This window comes from Coregonus clupeaformis, chromosome 20 (genome assembly GCF_020615455.1).
Source record: "Coregonus clupeaformis isolate EN_2021a chromosome 20, ASM2061545v1, whole genome shotgun sequence".
NCBI classification, from domain to species: Eukaryota; Metazoa; Chordata; class Actinopteri; order Salmoniformes; family Salmonidae; genus Coregonus; species Coregonus clupeaformis.
This window is the reverse complement of record NC_059211.1, coordinates 27,924,794-27,945,080: the sequence shown is the minus strand read 5'-3', so window position 1 is coordinate 27,945,080 and position 20,287 is coordinate 27,924,794. Positions and strand designations below refer to the sequence as shown.

The 20,287-nt window shown below is 44.9% G+C and overlaps 1 protein-coding gene across 5 annotated transcripts in view; it reads right to left on the bottom strand.

The window, feature by feature from the left end:
• Positions 1–720: 720 nt before the first annotated feature.
• Positions 721–20,287, bottom strand: part of dnajc6 (DnaJ (Hsp40) homolog, subfamily C, member 6) — a 72,461-nt gene continuing 52,894 nt past the window's right edge. For 3 of the 5 annotated variants that reach the window (XM_041840086.2, XM_041840087.2, XM_041840083.2), the window contains 8 exons: positions 18,996–19,397; positions 18,606–18,761; positions 11,485–11,583; positions 11,015–11,152; positions 10,341–10,697; positions 9,719–9,867; positions 9,341–9,517; positions 721–1,126 (listed from right to left, as the gene is read on the bottom strand). In XM_041840086.2, coding sequence (XP_041696020.1) covers positions 1,025–1,126; positions 9,341–9,517; positions 9,719–9,867; positions 10,341–10,697; positions 11,015–11,152; positions 11,485–11,583; positions 18,606–18,761; positions 18,996–19,397 — 1,580 coding nt within the window. In that variant the 3' untranslated portion in view covers positions 721–1,024. The remainder of the gene's footprint in view (positions 1,127–9,340; positions 9,518–9,718; positions 9,868–10,340; positions 10,698–11,014; positions 11,153–11,484; positions 11,584–18,605; positions 18,762–18,995; positions 19,398–20,287) is intronic. The other 2 variants (XM_041840084.2, XM_041840085.2) reach the window with 2 other exon arrangements.

Genomic DNA, 20,287 nt, shown 5'->3' with positions numbered 1-20,287 from the left:
AACTCTCCTATGGAGTCCTGTGGAAGCACATTGATCTAAATGAGTAATTCAAATAACATTGATAACAGTAGTTTGTCCATGAAGAGCGACAACTCTGGTGTAAACTCTGTGAGATAGCAGTATATTGAATTCTTTGACATGGTATATCTGAGATCAATGTGGTGTATAGACCTTACAGTCAGTGGTACAGTGCCTAATTGAATAGGCCATCCACTCCCAACACTGGCTTCAGATCTGTACTTCAAAGTCACACAGGTGACTGACAGGAACACTGTGTTAATGCCACTGTGTGTAAAACATTGTCATCGTCTTGACAGGTGACTGACAGGAACACTGTGTTAATGCCACTGTGTGTAAAACATTGTCATCGTCTTGACAGGTGACTGACAGGAACACTGTGTTAATGCCACTGTGTTTAAAACATTGTCACCGTCTTGCTCTTTACATAGCACCTGGCTAACCACACTGTGACCACAGGTATGTCATTATCATGGCTAACCACACCGTGACCACAGGTATGTCATTATCATGGCTAACCACACTGTGACCACAGGTATGTAATTATCATGGCTAACCACACTGTGACCACAGGTATGTCATTATCACCTGTGTCTGGTGTATTAGGTGGACAGTATCACTCTCTGGTGATGTCTCCATAGACAGCTGGATGACTCTGCATTGCTTGGTTCAGGACTCTTTGCTTGGTTCAGGACTCTTTGCTTGGTTCAGGACTCTTTGCTTGGTTCAGGACTCTTTGCTTGGTTCAGGACTCTTTGCTTGGTTCAGGACTAGGACATGTAGGACAGGGTTGAACAATTATTGATGGACAGTTGGACAGTGCTGCCACCAGATACATAGGAAGGTGGGTAGGCAGGTATCTTTCTGTTAGTCTGGCTATTGAAGTCTCTATGGAGTAGAGTCCACAGGACAGTGACAAGAAGAGAAGGATGGGGGTGTCACAGATCCGATGGGGGCTTGATTATTGATCACAGGGGGTCAGCAGGAACTCTGTCTCTCTCTCAGCTCAGTAGAGTGCTTTTTGTCCTTGGCTGTCAAATTCTGACCAGGCGTCATTCAGTTCCATAAAAATCATCTTGGCATATTGTTCATAGGGCTGTCCAGTGGCCTGGGAGAGGGGAGAAGGAGGACAACTTCAATCATTGTCACTGTACATTCACATTGTAATTTACTGCACAGGTGAAATGTGTGTATTGTACAGTACCTTACTATATCCTATCTGGTATTACATTTTTACATTTTAGTCATTTAGCAGACGCTCTTATCCAGAGCGACTTACAGTTAGTGAGTGCATACATTTTCATACTGTGTGTGTGTGTGTGTGTGTGTGTGTGTGTGTGTGTGTGTGTAGAAGCGTCATGCCCATAGGGGGCACAGGGGCACTTTCCCCCCATAGATTTGTCCTGTTTATTTTTTTGTTTTTTCTCTGTAATACTACTAGCCACATACCAATGTTATGAAGTTGGCTTTAGTTAGCCCAGATAGGTTCCCAATCTCCCAACCTCATAACTAGCTACCAAGAAGCCATTTCAGGCTATCAATCAAGTTAGACAGTCTATACAGTTGAAGTCGTTAAAACTTGTTTTTCAACCACTCCACACATTTCTTGTTAACAAACTATAGTTTTGGCAAGTCGGTTAGGACACCTACTAAATGACACAAGTCATTTTTCCAACAATTGTTTACAGACAGATTATTTCACTTATAATTCACTGCATCACAATTCCAGTGGGTCAGAAGTTTACATACACTAAGTTGACTGTGCCTTTAAACAGCTTGGAAAAGCTTCTGATAGGCTAATTGACATCATTTGAGTCAATTGGAGGTGTACCTGTGGATGTATTTCAAGGCCTACCTTCAAACTCAGTGCCTCTTTGCTTGACATCATGGGAAAATCTAAAGAAATCAGCCAAGACCTAATAAAAACAATTGTAGACTTCCACAAGTCTGGTTCATCCTTGGGAGCAATTTCCAAACACCTGAAGGTATCACGTTTATCTGTACAAACAATAGTACGCAAGTAAAAACACTATGGTGTCACGAACCGGCTCAAGTTCGTAACAAAAGGGAGACACGTGGAGACAAGGAATACTTAAAGTATTTATTTATTAACTAAAGTAAACTAACTGAAATAACAATGGGGTGTGTAATCAGTAATCAGTAGTGTAAGTGAGTGTTTGCTTGCATAAATGTAATATGGAAAAGTGTTGAGAAGTGCCAAAGCAAACAACCCAAAAAGGCCACAAAAATATCACAACCAAAGTCAAAGTATCTGCCTGGAGAGAGTCTCCTCAATGAATGTGGAAGAGGTCCATTTATGCTGGGACACACCAGGCCCAGGTGTTTCCCATGTAGCTGACGACCCTCCCAACTCCGCCCACCGGCATCCTAATAAGGAAACAAGAGCAAAGAGAGAATACGGCAGACAGAGTGGGAGGGTCGTCACAATGGGACCACGCAGCGGTCATACCACTCAGGAAGGAGACGAGTTCTGTCTCCTAGAGATGAACGTACTTTGGTGCGAAAAGTGCAAATCAATCCCAGAACAACAGCAAAGGACCTTGTGAAGATGCTGGAGGGAACAGGTACAAAATTATCTATATCCACAGTAAAATGAGTCCTATATCGACATAACCTGAAAGGCCGCTCAGCGAGGAAGAAGCCACTGCTCCAAAACCGCCATAAAAAAGCCAGACTACGGTTTGCAACTGCACATGGGGACAAAGATCGTACCTTTTGGAGAAATGTCCTCTGGTCTGATGAAACAAAAATAGAACTGTTTGGCCATAATGACCATCGTTATGTTTGGAGGAAAAAGGGGGTACTTTGCAAGCCGAAGAACACCATCTCAACCGTGAAGCACAGGGGTGGCAGCATCATGCTGTGGGGGTGCTTTGCTGCAGGAGGGACTGGTGCACTTCACAAAATAGATGGCATCATGAGGAAGGAAAATGATGTGGATGGACAACGACCCCAAGCATACTTCCAAAGTTGTGGCAAAATGGCTTAAGGACAACAAAGTCAAGGTATTGGAGTGGCCATCACAAAGCCCTGACCTCAATCTTATAGAACATTTGTGGGAAGAACTGAAAAAGCGTGTGCGAGCAAGGAGGCCTGCAAACCTGACTTAGTTACACCAGCTCTGCCAGGAGGAATGGGCCAAAATCCACCCAACTTATTGTGGGAAGCTTGTGGAAGGCTACCCGAAACGTTTGACCCAAGTTAAACAATTTAAAGGCAATGCTACCAAATACTAATTGAGTGTATGTAAACTTCTGACCCACTGGGAATGTGATTAAAGAAATAAAAGCTGAAATAAATCATTTTCTCTACTATTATTCTGACATTTCACATTCTTAAAATAAAGTGGTGATCCTAACTGACCTAAGACAGGGAATTTTTACTAGGATTAAATGTCAGGAATTGTGAAAAACTGAGTTTAAATGTATTTGGCTAAGGTGTATGTAAACTTCCGACTTCAAATGTATATAAAAGTGGGAAAATATGTTTTATTTCAATGTTTTTATATCGCTAGCAACAACAGACTAAACAAATGTTGAACTACATTAAACAAAAATATAAACACAACATGCAACAATTTCAAAGATTTTTCTGAATTACAGTTCATATAAGGAAATCAGCCAATAGAAATCAATTCATTAGGCCCTAATCTATGGATTTCATATGACTGGGAATACAGATGTGCATCTGTTGGTCACAGATACCTTTAAAAAAAGGTAGGGGCGTGGATCAGAAAACCAGTCAGTATCACGTCAATCCAGAGCATCCCAATGCTCAATGGGTGACATGTCTGGTGAGTATGCAGAACTGGGACATTTTCAGCTTCCAGGAATTGTGTACAGATCCTTGCGACATGAGGCCGTGCATTATCATGCTGAAACATGAGGTGATGGCGGGGGATAAATGGCAAGACAATGGGCCGTTTTCCGTAGCTTTTGCCTGCCCATACCATAACCCCACCGCCACCATGGGGCACTCTGTTCACAACGTTGACATCAGCAAACCGCTCGTCCACACGACGCCATACACGCCGTCTGCCATCTGCCCGGTACAGTTGAAACCAGGATTCTTCCGTGAAGAGAACACTTCTCCAGTATGCCAGTGGCCATCGAAGGTGAGCATTTTCCCACTGAAGTCAGTTACAGCGCCGAACTGCAGTCAGGTCAAGACCCTGGTGAGGACGACGAGCAAGCAGATGAGCTTCTCTGAGACGGTTTCTGACAGTTTGTGCAGAAATTCTATGGTTGTGCAACCACAGTCCCACCCCAACCCAGGAGGAGCCAATGCCCAAGTCTCATCTCCCAGTGCTACAGGTGTCGCCGTAGTTCCTCCAGGGTACCTGCACCGGGAACCCAAGATCCCAGCCCCCGAGCAGTATGACGGCCACCTGGGAGGATGCAAGAGGTTCCTCACTCAGTGCTCTCTGGTGTTCGAGCTACAGTCCTCCTCGTTCCACACCGATTGAGCCATGATCGCCTAAATCATCTCTCTACTCTCGGGCAAGGCCCTGGCGTGGGCAACGGCGGTGTGGGAACAGCAGCCACCACCCTGCAGCTCCATATTAGCCTTCACTGCCGAGCTGCGATGAGTCTTCGACCACCCAGTCGGCGGACGAGAAGCGGCCAGCCGACTGTTCAACATCCACCAAGGGGCCAGACCAGTCGCCGCCGAGAGTGGGTGGAATACGGAGGCACTGGTCACCGCTTTCCACCAGGGTCTGTCTACCTCCATCAAGGATGAACTGGCCTCTCGGGAACTGGGAGAGGACCTCAAGTCCCTGATAATGCTGGCAATCAGGATTGACAACCGCCTCCGAGAACATGTGAGACAGCACCTTTTTGACACCACCCCAGTATCCCGGTTTCCTGAGTACACCAAGCAGCTGGGACGCCGAGCCCAGCATTGAGGAGCCCATGCAGCTGGGACGCACACGTCTGAGCCCACGGGAACGTGACAGTCTGACCTCTGCTGCTGCCTCTACTGCGGAGGTCTCGGCCATCTCCGTGCTACATGCCCAGAGCTGACGGGAGACACCAGTGCTCGCCAGGACAAGGGAAGACCCTGACGGGCTGTGCAGTTTCACCCCGGCTACCCAGTCACCGTTTCTCACTACCCGCAACCCTCCACTGGGACAACCGTCAGCACAAGATTCAAGCCTTCGTGGACTCTGGGGCCACGGATCATTTCATTGATCAAGACTTCGCCAGAGAATTACAAATCTCCTGCGTGAAATGTCCCATCCCTCTGCAAATTTAAGCCCTAAATGTCGAAGACCCCCACCAAGAGCCTCGCCGCATCCCCCTGCATCTATTGAAGACCAAGACCTCTCCGCTCTCCCTACCGAATACTTCGACCTCCGGGAGGCCTTCAGTAAGAAGCAAGCCGCCACCCTCCCTCCTCATCATCCATACGACTGCACCATAGAACTCCTACCCGGCTCCACCCCTCCCCGGGGCTGTCTTTACTCCCTCTCGACCCCTGAAGCAGCAGTCATGGACAATTACATCCGGGAGTCGCTGGAGACAGGTTTAATTCTCTCCTCAACATCCCCAGCTGGTGCAGGCTTCTTCTTCGTGGGAAAGAAGGATGGAGGTCTGCGTCCCTGCATCGATTACCAAGGGCTGAACAGGATTACGATTAAGAATCGTTACCCCCTACCCCTGATGTCCGCAGCCTTGGAGCTGGCTCAAGGGGCCCAATTCTTCACCAAACTGGACCTCCGCAACGCTTACAATCTGGTGAGAATCAGGGAGGGAGTTGAATGGAAAACTGCCTTTAACACCCCTAGTGGCCACTATGAGTATTTGGTCATGCCATTCGGATTATCGAACTCGCCGGCACTCTTCCAAGCATTGGGCAATGACACTCTTAGGGATTTGTTGAATCAGTTAGTCTTTGTTTACCTCTACGACATCCTGATCTTCTCCAAGACCCTTCCGGAACACAAGTCCTGAGACACCTCCTGCAGAGTCAACTATATGTCAAGATAGAGAAGTGTGAGTTCCATGTATCCCAAGTCTCTTTCCTGGGCCACATTATCTCTACCGCCGGCATCCAAATGGACCCCGTTAAGGTTAAGGAGGTCACCGACTGGCCCCGACGCCTCACTCAAACAGGTCCAGCGGTTCCTCGGGTTTGCCAATTTTTACAGGCGTTTTATACGCAACTTTGGTGCGGTGGCAGCGCCTCTCGGCCTTAACCCGCAAGTCCCAGACCTGTTTTGGCTGGACCCCCGAGGCTGACAGGGCATTCATGGAGCTCAAGGGATGTTTCACTTCCGGACCAATCCTCGTTCATACTGATTCTACTCGTCCTTTCGTGGTAGAGGTGAACACCTCGGACACCAGAGCAGGGGCAGTCCTTTCACAGCGGAACGAGGGGGACAAGAGACTGCACCCACAATTATCGTATAATAATTGCCATAGTCGTCTTAATACATACATTTTAGGAGAAGGGGGGATTCAACTTTATATTAAAGTAGATTTAGTTTACCCAATAGCAGTTTTTAATTTTTACATGAAGTGGGTAAAGTTGGTAATCATTTTACGAGCAGAACGGCACGGTTGGGAGGAGAAGCTTAATTTCCAAAAGTTCTAAGCAGTCATAACCATTTGTTTTTGAGACAAGGGTGTCACCAAAGCTGTGTTGTATTTATTGGGTATATTGTAGCTAATTTTCTAAGATGTTATGATGCATTACAAGCTCAATTTTGTTTTAACAAAAATAACAATTATGAAAATAACTGTGATCATTTGCATGACAATCAATCAATACCCTAAATTCCATAATCGTCAAAGCCCTAGTTTGGAGTTACCATTCTAGCTAATAGGCTATGTTAGAGTTTACACTTCTTCCAATTATGTGGGGAGGTCAAAATAATGAAAAACCATCTACCAAATCTTTTCATTTTAAAATGTTGATTACTTGTCCTTGCCATTATCATTCATCATGCTAACATATGATGGGGGTCCCTGGGTCGCCAGTTTGCCTGGGCGGGCGTCCCTGGGTAAGAAAAGGTTTTAGACCCCTTTAGAAAAGCCAGAAATAACTAAATGTACTGAATAAGACACACATTCTTTTCAATCTCTTACCTAGATTTTAGCAGAAATGCAGAGAAGCATATTTAGTTTCTTTTAAAAAAGAACCACCAGTCAGGAGGATACAGACAGCTCAAGAGGTATGCTTAGATATGCAGACAAATAGACACAAAATATATATAGTGAGTATTGCTCTACACTCTTAGAAAAAAAGGTTATATCTAGAACCTAAAATGGTTATTCGGCTGTCCCCAGAGGAGTACCCTTTGAAGAACCCTTTTTGGTTCCAGGTAGAACCCTTTTGGGTTCCATGAAGAACCCTTTCCACAAGGGTTCTACATGGAACCCAAAAGGCTTCTAACTGAACCAAAAACGGTTCTACCTGGAACCCAAAAGGGTTCTCCTATGGGGACAGGCAAATAATCCTTTTGGAACCCTTTTTTCTAAGAGTGTAGATTTTATGAAAAAGCTATTTCAGGTGTTTGAAAAATGCTAAATTAATCAACTTTACGTCCTAGCCCCCCACCTGACCATACCCCAGCCATCCTCACGTACTTTGTGCACCCTCAGATTTTTGGGGTGCATGACGCCCCTGTGTGTGTGTGTGTGTATGTGTGTGTGCGTGTGCGCGTGCATGAGTGTGTGTGTGTGTACGTGTGTACCTGCTGATTTTGTACGTTTGCCCACTGACAAAGACATGATCAGTCTATAATTTTAATGGTAGGTTTATTTGAACAGTGAGAGACAGAATAACAACAAAAAAATCCAGAAAAACGCATTGATTTGCATTTTAATGAGGGAAATAAGTATTTGACCCCTCTGCAAAACATGACTTAGTACTTGGTGGCAAAACCCTTGTTGGCAATCACAGAGGTCAGACGTTTCTTGTAGTTGGCCACCAGGTTTGCACACATCTCAGGAGGGATTTTGTCCCACTCCTCTTTGCAGATCTTCTCCAAGTCATTAAGGTTTCGAGGCTGACGTTTGTCAACTCGAACCTTCAGCTCCCTCCACAGATTTTCTATAGGATTAAGGTCTGGAGACTGGCTAGGCCACTCCAGGACCTTAATGTGCTTCTTCTTGAGCCACTCCTTTGTTGCCTTGGCCGTGTGTTTTGGGTCATTGTCATGCTGGAATACCCATCCACGACCCATTTTCAATGCCCTGGCTGAGGGAAGGAGGTTCTCACCCAAGATTTGATGGTACATGGCCCCGTCCATTGTCCCTTTGATGCGGTGAAGTTGTCCTGTCCCCTTAGCAGAAAAACACCCCCAAAGCATAATGTTTCCACCTCCATGTTTGACGGTGGGGATGGTGTTCTTGGGGTCATAGGCAGCATTCCTCCTCCTCCAAACACGGCGAGTTGAGTTGATGCCAAAGAGCTTGATTTTGGTCTCATCTGACCACAACACTTTCACCCAGTTCTCCTCTGAATCATTCAGATGTTCATTGGCAAACTTCAGACGGGCCTGTATATGTGCATTCTTGAGCAGGGGGACCTTGCGGGCGCTGCAGGATTTCAGTCCTTCACGGTGTAGTGTGTTACCAATTGTTTTCTTGGTGACTATGGTCCCAGCTGCCTTGAGATCATTGACAAGATCCTCCCGTGTAGTTCTGGGCTGATTCCTCACCGTTCTCATGATCATTGCAACTCCACGAGGTGAGATCTTGCATGGAGCCCCAGGCCGAGGGAGATTGACAGTTATTTTGTGTTTCTTCCATTTGCGAATAATCGCACCAACTGTTGTCACCTTCTCACCATGGTCTTGTAGCCCATTCCAGCCTTGTGTAGGTCTACAATCTTGTCCCTGACATCCTTGGAGAGCTCTTTGGTCTTGGCCATGGTGGAGAGTTTGGAATCTGATTGATTGATTGCTTCTGTTGACAGGTGTCTTTTATACAGGTAACAAGCTGAGATTAGGAGCACTCCCTTTAAGAGTGTGCTCCTAATTCCATCTCCTTACCTGTATAAAAGACACCTGGGAGCCAGAAATCTTTCTGATTGAGAGGGGGTCAAATACTTATTTCCCTCATTAAAATGCAAATCAATTTATAACATTTTTGACATGCGGTTTTCTGGATTTTTTTGTTGTTATTCTGTCTCTCACTGTTCAAATAAACCTACCATTAAAATTATAGACTGATCATGTCTTTGTCAGTGGGCAAACGTACAAAATCAGCAGGGGATCAAATACTTTTTTCCCTCACTGTACGTGTGCATGTGTTACACTGTGTGTAGTGTTAACCTCTTCCTTCCCTTTCACCTTGTCTGGATGGACCACCAGCACAGCTTTACGGTAGACCTTCTTGACCTGCTCTGGGGTCACCAGGTCAGCCATGCCTACAGGCTTCCAGCGGGTCTCCCCCTCCCACAGCACTGTGTGCATGGTGGACAGCAGGGCCCGGATGTTACGCTCCTTCCCCTCGATCCAGTCCAGAATCTGAAGGTAGAGGGGGGAGAGTCTGGGCCAGATACAACACAGATCTCACAGGCCTTCTTCAAAATCTTGACATAGCTAGCTTGTTTTTCTTTGGCTGTCAAAAGACACTCCAACATTGGACCCTCCTCCCCCCTGTAGTTCTATCTTCACTACACTCTCCAACTCTTGGTCCAAGGCTAGTGATTGCCACTGTAAAACTACCTTGAGTTTCTCGGGGTCCATCTCTTTAGCCATCTCCTCCTTCCTCATCTCTGCTATTGTCCTGGGACCTTCCTTTTTCTTGGCTCCAGCAAAGCCTTGGCCAGACAGCAGGTCATCAAAGTTAGCCGTTGCAACTTTGGGCTTGGTACCTGGGAGAGAGAAAGTAACATCTTCTCTCATCCACTTATAATACAGTATATATGCAGTCGTATCATGAATGACTACCTGCACAGATCACATACTTTTTTAAATAGTTTTTTAATTTAACCTTTATTTAGGCAAGTCAGTTAAGAACAAATTATTATTTACAATGACGGCCTACACCGGCCAAACCCGGACGACGCTGGGCCAATTGTGCGCCGCCCTATGGGACTCCCAATCACGGCCGGTTGTGATACAGCCTGGAAACAAACCAGGGGGTCTGTAGTGACGCCTCAAGCACTGAGATGCAGTGCCTTAGACCGCTGCGCCACTCGGGAGCCCAATACATGCAGGTCAGTTTCAGGTGGCACATTTGTACATTAATACAGAGCAACAGGAGTCATTTTCGGGCGAACACAACCCAACAGTCTACCCATCCCAGTGTGATAACAACCAGCCTCCCAGTCTCACACTGACTCACCCATGTTGGGCTGTTGTTTCCCGGCTGCATTGGGAGCAGGTCCTCCTCCCATGGCAGAGAAGCTGATGTTGTAGTTGGGTCTGTTGGAGGGGGAGGTGTGGGGCATGGAGTGGCTGGGGCTGGGCTTGGCCTGGGGGGGTGGACCACCCTGACTCTGGGGTTGGGGCTGCCACCCAGCCTGCCCTACACCTCCACCACCACCACCACCACCGGGCTTCCAGGAGGGGAAGCCTGTGTTGGCCTGCCAGCCCCCACCGTGCTGGGGCGAGGGAGGAGGCCGTGAGGGGGAGCCCATGGGGGGGAAGGCAGGGGTGGTGCCTGTAGGGGTGGTGGGCTTACTGGAGAACCCAGAGCCTCCTATAGACAGAGATGTAAGGGGTAGTGTAACACAACTATCATAACATAACGTAGCATGACATGACATTATATGACATAACCAGAGGAGGCTGGTGGGAGGAGCTATAGGAGGGCGGGCTCATTGTAATGGCTGGAATGGAATAAATGAAACTGTATCAAACACATCAAACATATGGAAACCATGTTTTAATCCGTTCCTTTGATTCCATTCCAGCCATTACAATAAGCCCATCTTCCTATAGCTCTTCCCAACAACCTCCCATGGACATAACATATTTAAAGCATCCGTTAGTACAGTACTTAAAACCTTCACTGACCTCCCAGACTTCCCCCCAGGTTTCCGATGTCAGCAAAGGGGTCCAGAGTGTTGGGTTTGGCCTGGTGTGTGGGAGTGTTGTTGACCGACCCAGTAGGACTTGTACTGGCTGACTTGCTGCCCATACTGAAACCACCTCCTCACACAGAACACACAATAACACAGCTGAAATACTATGCAATACTTTATTTTATTTAGCCTTTATTTTACCAGGCAGGTCAATTAAGAACAAATTCATATTTCCAAAGTAGGCACTGTAGTCCTATAAATGTGATTCTCATAAGCACCAGCAGAGGTCCCTATTTAGTCCATTCTGATATTACACACGCTTGCTTACTCATGGCAGCACAGTACGCTGGATGATGGCATGCCATAGCTCTCTGTTGTTCATGGCAGCTGGTTGTTCCTCTGTTCTCAGACCACTGTCTCTGCAGATGTTGTCCATGAATATTACACATGAGTAGAGCTTACCTGGAGCTGCAGGTTTGTTCCAGTCCCATCCTCCCACGGCGTTGGGAGGCTGCTGAATGGTGACTACAGGTGTGGTGGGCGGGACTGGGGAGCTGCGGCCTATCAGAACACAGAAACAGCAGTGACAGACCTCACAGACAATGGGAGGAAGGAGATATGAAGTCATTAAAATTATGACCACATTATCACCTATGACCATAGCGTTGGAGACTATCTGACTTGAGCCCCTTTTAATCTGTTTATAATTGTATAATTAGCCTAGCAGTAGTAATTATCACAAATCATTCTTAAACTCAGAGACAGGCCCCCTTTGTACTTTCCCTCTGCCTAAATACAACGTACATAGATCATGTTCGATGTGCATTGTATTTGGGCAGAGGGAAAGTACAAAGGGGGCCTGTCTCTGGGTGTAAGAATGATTCCGTAAGGGTTGAATAGGAGCCATGTGTCTGGGGTTAGAGCTGATAGACCATAATTACTGTTCTATAACACTGTCTAATATCTTTACTGTTTTATATCATTATATTCTCTTAGTATGAATATACCGTTTTTTTATATATTCTTAGAGATTGAAAGTAATGTTAGGTTTAAGCTCTTTGTGTATAAAATGTGTAATTACAGTATTTAGTGGACTGCAGTGGACTGTAGGAATGTGTACTCCCAATAACTCAAGGCCTCGCCTGACTGATATGAAGTCCTGTGAAAGGAACGGAGGAGCACGAAGGTTCTGGACTCATGCTGGGCCACTATAACTCCAATAGGAGGAACTGACTGATTGTACACTCCGCCTAATTGGAAGGTATAAATATATGCTTGTGTGAATTGTATCGGTGCTTTTGCAGCTGCAATGCCCAGTGTGGTGAAAAAAATCTAATTTTAGCTTATTTTGTTGTCTGACTGGATTGTACCAGAACGTACAGCCTAACACTAGCATACCATGACCGTTAAGCTAACCAAATAAGGTCAGAACCATACCAATAGCAATAACTGTAACCATAAAATAGCCAGATCTCCCTCAAAACTTGCAGCTTTAATTCCCATTGATCATCACTCATTGTGCGCATGCATATACAGATGCCGTATCTTAATTTGACATCCTGTTGTAGTAGGAATTTTCCTGCATTGCAGGAAATGCAAACTTGTATTGTATTCTAGGTTTAAAAAGGCTTCTAAAGTTTTTCATTTCCACTTAAAAATGTCAGATTTGATTTGCCCTAACAAACATTTCCATTAATTCACATTTCCTACCCAACACAACAACATGGCTGAAGCAAAATCTGGACCCCTACAAATCAGCTGGGCTAGACAATCTGGACCCTTTCTTTCTAAAATTAGCCGCCCTGTTACTAGCCTGTTCAACCTCTCTTTCGTATCATCTGAGATCCCCAGAGATTGGAAAGCTGCCGTGGTCATCCCCCTCTTCAAAGGGGGTGACACTCTAGATCCAAACTGTTACAGACCTATATACATCCTGCCCTGCCTTTCGAAAGTTTTTGAAAGCCAAGTTAACAAACAGATCACCGACCATTTCGAATCCCACCGTACCTTGTCCGCTATGCAATCTTGTTTCCGAGCTGGTCATGGGTGCACCTCAGCCACGCTCAAGGTCCTAAACGATATTATAACCGCGATCGATAAAAGACAGTACTGTGCAGCTGTCTTCATCGACCTGGCCAAGGCTTTCGACTCTGTCAATCACCGCATTCTTATTGGCAGACTAAATAGCCTTGGTTTCTCAAATGACTGCATCGCCTGGTTCACCAACTACTTCTCAGATAAAGTTCAATGTGTAAAATCGGAGGGCCTGTTGTCTGGACCTCTGACAGTCTCTATTGGGGTGCCACAGGGTTCAATTCTCGGGCCGACTCTATTCTCTGTGTACATCAATGATGTCGCTCTTGCTGCTGGTGACTCTCAGATCCACCTCTACGCAGACGACACTATTTTGTATACATCTGGCCCTTCATTGGACACTGTGTTAACAAACCTCCAAACGAGCTTCAATGCCATACAACACTCTTTCCGTAGCCTCCAACTGCTCTTAAACGCTAGTAAAACTAAATGCATGCTCTTCAATCGAACGCTGCTTGCACCCGCCCGCCCGACTAGAATCACTACTCTCGGGAGGTCTGACTTAGAATATCTGGACAACTACAAATACCTAGGTGTCTGGTTAGACCGTAAACTCTCCTTCCAGCATCTCCAATCCAAAGTTAAATCTAGAATCGGCTTCCTATTTTGCAACAAAGCCTCCTTCACTCATGCTGCCAAACATGCCCTCGTAAAACTGACTATCCTACCGATCCTTGACTTTGGCGATGTCATTTACAAAATAGCCTACAACACTCAAATTGGATATAGTCTATCACAGTGCCATCCGTTTTGTCACCAAAGCCCCATATACTACCCAGCATTGTGACCTGTACGCTCTCATTGGCTGGCCCTCACTATAGTGAGGGAAAAAAGTATTTGATCCCCTGCTGATTTTGTACGTTTGCTCACTGACAAAGAAATGACCAGTCTATCATTTTAATGGTAGGTTTATTTGAACAGTGAGAGACAGAATAACAACAAAAAAATATGTCAAAAATGTTACAAATTGATTTGCATTTTAATGAGGGAAATAAGTATTTGACCCCCTCTCAATCAGAAAGATTTCTGGCTCCCAGGTGTCTTTTATACAGGTAAGGAGATGGAATTAGGAGCACACTCTTAAAGGGAGTGCTCCTAATCTCAGTTTGTTACCTGTATAAAAGACACCTGTCCACAGAAGCAATCAATCAATCAGATTCCAAACTCTCCACCATGGCCAAGACCAAAGAGCTCTCCAAGGATGTCAGGGACAAGATTGTAGACCTACACAAGGCTGGAATGGGCTACAAGACCATCGCCAAGCAGCTTGGTGAGAAGGTGACAACAGTTGGTGCGATTATTCGCAAATGGAAGAAACACAAAAGAACTGTCAATCTCCCTCGGCCTGGGGCTCCATGCAAGATCTCACCTTGTGGAGTTTGAATTTATCATGAGAACGGTGAGGAATCAGCCCAGAACTACACGGGATGATCTTGTCAATGATCTCAAGGCAGCTGGGACCATAGTCACCAAGAAAACAATTGGTAACACACTACACCGTGAAGGACTGAAATCCTGCAGAGCCCGCAAGGTCCCCCTGCTCAAGAAAGCACATATACACGCCTGTCTGAAGTTTGCCAATGAACATCTGAATGATTCAGAGGAGAACTGGGTGAAAGTGTTGTGGTCAGATGAGACCAAAATGGAGCTCTTTGGCATCAACTCAACTCGCCGTGTTTGGAGGAGGAGGAATGCTGCCTATGACCCCAAGAACACCACCCCCACCGTCAAACATGGAGGTGGAAACATTATGCTTTGGGGGTGTTTTTCTGCTAAGGGGACAGGACAACTTCACCGCATCAAAGGGTGAGAACCTCCTTCCCTCAGCCAGGGCATTGAAAATGGATCGTGATTGGGTATTCCAGCATGACAATGACCCAAAACACACGGCCAACGCAACAAAGGAGTGGCTCAAGAAGAAGTACATTAAGGTCCTGGAGTGGCCTAGCCAGTCTCCAGACCTTAATCCCATAGAAAATCTGTGGAGGGAGCTGAAGGTTCGAGTTGCCAAACGTCAGCCTCGAAACCTTCATGACTTGGAGAAGATCTGCAAAGAGGAGTGGGACAAAATCCCTCCTGAGATGTGTGCAAACCTGGTGGCCAACTACAAGAAACGTCTGACCTCTGTGATTGCCAACAAGGGTTTTGCCACCAAGTACTAAGTCATGTTTTGCAGAGGGGTCAAATACTTATTTCCCTCAATAAAATGCAAATCAATTTATAACACTTTTGACATGTGTTTTTCTGGATTTTTTGTTGTTGTTATTCTGTCTCTCACTGTTCAAATAAACCTACCATTAAAATTATAGACTGATCATTTCTTTGTCAATGTGCAAATGTAAAAAATCAGCAGGGGATCAAATACTTTTTTCCCTCACTGTACATATTCGTTGCCAATCCCACTGGCTCCAGGTCATCTATAAATCTCTGATAGGCAAATCCCCGCCTTATCTTAGATCATTGGACACCATAGCAACACCCACCCCGTAGTATGCGCTCCAGCAGGTATATCTCACTGGTCATCCCCAAAGCCAACACCTCCTTTGGCCGCCATTCCTTCCAGTTCTCTGCTGCTAATGACTGGAACGAACTGCAAACATCTCTGAAGCTGGAGACACTTATCTCCCTCACTAACTTTAAGCATCAGTTGTCAGAGCAGCTTACCGATCACTGCACCTGTACACAGCCCATCTGTAATTAGCCCACCCTGATTAGAATGAATAATGTCAGACAATACCTTTTTAATTCTATGAGCTATACATTTTGCTAGAATTTTTGCATCACAACACTGAAGTGTAAGGGGCCTCCAATTTTGTAAATTGACTGGATCTTTATATTTTCCACTTGTATCCTGTTTCAGTAATAATGAGATCAGACCTTCTTCTTGAGTGTCAGATAATCTACCATTTACATAGGAGTGGTTAAAACATGCTAATAACGGTCCTCTTAGTATATCAAAAAAGGTTTGGTATACCTCGACTGGTATGCCATCCAACCCTGGAGTTTTCCCAGACTTAAAGTCTTTAATTGCATCCAGAAGTTCCTCCTCTGTAATTTCACCTTCACATGAGTCTTTCTGTGTGGCTGTTAATTTGACATTATCAATAGAAAAAAATCTCTACAATTAGCTTCAGTTAGAGGAGATGGAGGCGACTGAAAAGAAAACATATGCTTAAAGTACTTTGTTTCTTCCTTCAAAATATCATTTGGTGAATTATGGGTGACTCCGTCAATTGTAACCAGTTTCATTAAGTTCTTTTTGGTAGCATTTCTATGTTGAAGATTAAAAAAGAATTTTGTGCATTTTTCCCCATATTCCATCCAATTTGCTTTATTTTTATAATATATTACACTTGATCTTTCTTGAATAAGTTTCTCAATTTCTTTTTGTTTTTCCTCTAATTTATTCTGAGCCTCTATGTTACAGTTTTTATTGCCATCTATCTGTTCTGTTAGACTTTCTATTTCCTTTCTTAGTATAAACTCTTTTGACCTAAATTGCTTTTGTTTTCGAGATGAGTACTGAATTGCATGGCCTCTAAAAGCACATTTAAAGGTGTCCCATACAATAAGGGGATTCGCTGTACCTATGTTATGTTGGAAAAAGTCCGTTATAAATTATAATCCAATAGGCTTTGATTACATTTCCAATATCCTCGCCCACGTGGAAATTCAGTAAGAGTAATATATATGCCTATTATATGATGGTCTGACCGCATTCTGTCCCCTATCAACACTTTTTTTACTTTTGGTGCCAACGAGAATGACATAAGAAAGAAGTCAAGACGACTAGCTTGATTCAGTCTCCGCCATGTATATCTCACTAGATCAGGATATTTAAGCCTCCATATATCTACTAGTTCTAATGTATCCATGACATTCACAATTTCCTTAAGAGCATGTGGGTGATTGTTTGTGGTGTGATTTCCTTTACGGTCCATTGAGCTATTTAAAACAGTATTATAATCCCCCACCATAATAATATTGTCTTGAATTGCTTGCAGGGTTGATAATTTATTATATATATTGTCAAAGAATTGTGGATCATCATTATTTGGTCCGTAAAGGTTAATGAGCCATATATGTTTATGGTCCAATAACATATTTAAAATAACCCATCTACCTTGCGTATCTATTTGGACAATTTGCACATTCAGATCGAAATTACTATTAATTAATATCATCACCCCTTTTGAATTTCTTTGCCCATGGGAGAAGTATATTCCCCCCCCCCCCCATTCTTTTTTCCACGCTACTTCATCTCGAATTGTTGAATGAGTTTCCTGTATACAATAGATATTATATTCCTTCTCTTTGAGCCATGTAAATATTGTTCTTCTTTTGTTATTATCAGCTAAGCCATTACAATTATAACTGGCTATACTTATTTCACCATACACCATCCCCATATTGTTATTTACATTGTTATTTATTTTGCTCATTTGCACCCCAGTATCTCTATTTGCACATCATCTTCTGCACATCTATCACTCCAGTGTTAATACTACATTGTAATTATTTTGCACTATGGCCTATTTATTGCCTTACCTCCATAACTTACTACATTTGCACACACTGTATATAGATTTTCTATTGTGTTATTGACTGTACGTTTTGTTTATCCCGTGTGTAACTCTGTGATGTTGTTGTTTTTATCGCACTGCTTTGCTTTATCTTGGCCAGGTCGCAGTTGTAAATGAGAACTTGTTTTCAACTGGCTTACCTGGTTAAATAAAGGTGAAATAAATAAAATAAAAAAAGCAGCAGACTAGTATCAGTGTAAAGATAGCAGTCGGATAGTGGATAGAGTGAAACGTTAGTGCATAGATATCAGTGTAAAGATAGTGGATAGAGTGAAACGTTAGCAGATAGATATCAGTGTAAAGATAGTGGATAGAGTGAAACGTTAGTGCATAGATATCAGTGTAAAGATAGTGGATAGAGTGAAACGTTAGCAGATAGATATCAGTGTAAAGATAGTGGATAGAGTGAAACGTTAGCAGATAGATATCAGTGTAAAGATAGTGGATAGAGTGAAACGTTAGCAGATAGATATCAGTGTAAAGATAGAGGATAGAGTGAAACGTTAGCAGATAGATATCAGTGTAAAGATGGTGGATAGAGTGAAACGTTAGCAGATAGATATCAGTGTAAAGATAGAGGATAGAGTGAAACGTTAGCAGATAGATATCATTGTAAAGATAGTGGATAGAGTGAAACGTTAGCAGATAGATATCAGTGTAAAGATAGTGGATAGAGTGAAACGTTAGCAGATAGATATCAGTGTAAAGATAGTGGATAGAGTGAAACGTTAGCAGATAGATATCAGTGTAAAGATAGTGGATAGAGTGAAACGTTAGCAGATAGATATCAGTGTAAAGATAGATATCAGTGTAAAGATAGATATCAGTCATATAGTGGATAGTGTAAAGAGTGAGACGTTAGTGGATAGACAGTGCCTCTACAGATGAAGTCTGGTCATGCCTTACCCATGCCAGTGTTCTGCATGGTGGGGGATGGCGAGTGAGCGGCATGCAGGAGGGGGCCAGGCTGCCCCGGGTTACCAAGATTACCTGCTGGTCCCAGGAAGGACCCCATCAGCTCCTGGGGCTTGGGCATTGGACTCGCCCCAAACGGGTCCAACACTGGGTGGATAGAGAGAAAAGCATAAACCATTACTGTCCTATTAAATTCAATACATTTTATTAATCTCCGACAGGCAATTATTTCTGGCAGGCATAGGATATGGATAGATTAACATACTATGTACACATCTGTGGTTAAATGACTTTGTAAAAAACAGACAAATAAACCTGAATTGAGTTGATCAGTAACTACGGATATACAGTATGGTGTTAGAGTATCCATTGACTATGTACCTGGAGACGGGCAGGGGGAGGTGGAGTGAGGGGCTATTTTCTGTGGGGTGGACTGGGCCGAGTTGTGCCCACTTCTTGGCTGGGGGGAGGCCCCAAACAGATCCCCCAGGAGGTCCGTGGTGGTGTTGGTGGTGGGGGGCTGGGGCGAGGGGCAGGGGGGGTTCACTGCCACCCCATCCAGGCCCAGGAGGTCCACCTCTTCTGGGGGAGGAGGAGGAGCAGAGGGGGGGGCCTGGGGCTGCTCGGGTCTCTTGGGGTCCCTGGTGCCAGCCTGAGCCCCTCCAGGTCTCTCTCCTCTAGCGTGGCTCTGCTGGCTGGACAGGGACAGCATCTCGTCATCAGACGGCTCGCTGTCCTCCCCGTGAGGACGACCGTCCGGACCGCCATGGGACCGGCTTGGCTCTAAAAGGGGTCAGAGGTCAGGGGGGGTAGAGGTAGGTCACATTAGGAAAACATGGTCTTGATTTAGTAAATGGGTTTGCGCCCCACAAAATATTATACAGGAGAACAGGAGATACTTTGCTAAAGTTATAGGTACAGGTATCTGTATTGCTAGCCACCACAGCAGTATGACAAAGCTAATCTAACACATACGTACCGTACATCACCCAGGGGAAACTGCCTCTAACAATGTACTGGCTTCCTCTAACTACAGCAGCTAGTATCTTTACTGGTCTGTGGTATCCTCTACTCTACACCTTACCCTCCAAGTCCAGTCCCTCCATATCATCTTGGGAGGAGAGAATGAGACCAACGTTAGGGTAAGAACAGCAGCTCTCATTAGTGGTGACCATATCAGTATCTGTGTGTGTTTAGCTGTCTGTGTGCATAGTTTCTATGTGTGTGCCTCGGTCCATCTGAGCCTTGGAGCGTATGGACCTCTGTGTGACCTCTGTGTGGACCTCTGTGTGACCTCTGTATGGACCTCTGTGTGACCTCTGTGTGGATCTCTGTGTGGATCTCTGTGTGACCTCTGTGTGGACCTCTGTGTGGATCTCTGTGTGGACTTCTGTATGGACCTCTGTGTGGATCTCTGTGTGACCTCTGTGTGGACCTCTGTGTGGATCTCTGTGTGGACCTCTGTATGGACCTCTGTGTGGATCTCTGTGTGGACCTCTGTGTGGACCTCTGTGTGGACCTCTGTGTGATCTCTGTATGGACCTCTGTGTGGATCTCTGTGTGGACCTCTGTGTGGACCTCAGTGTGGACCTCTGTGTGACCTCTGTGTGGACCTCTGTGTGGACCTCTGTATGGACCTCTGTGTGACCTCTGTGTGGACCTCTGTGTGGATC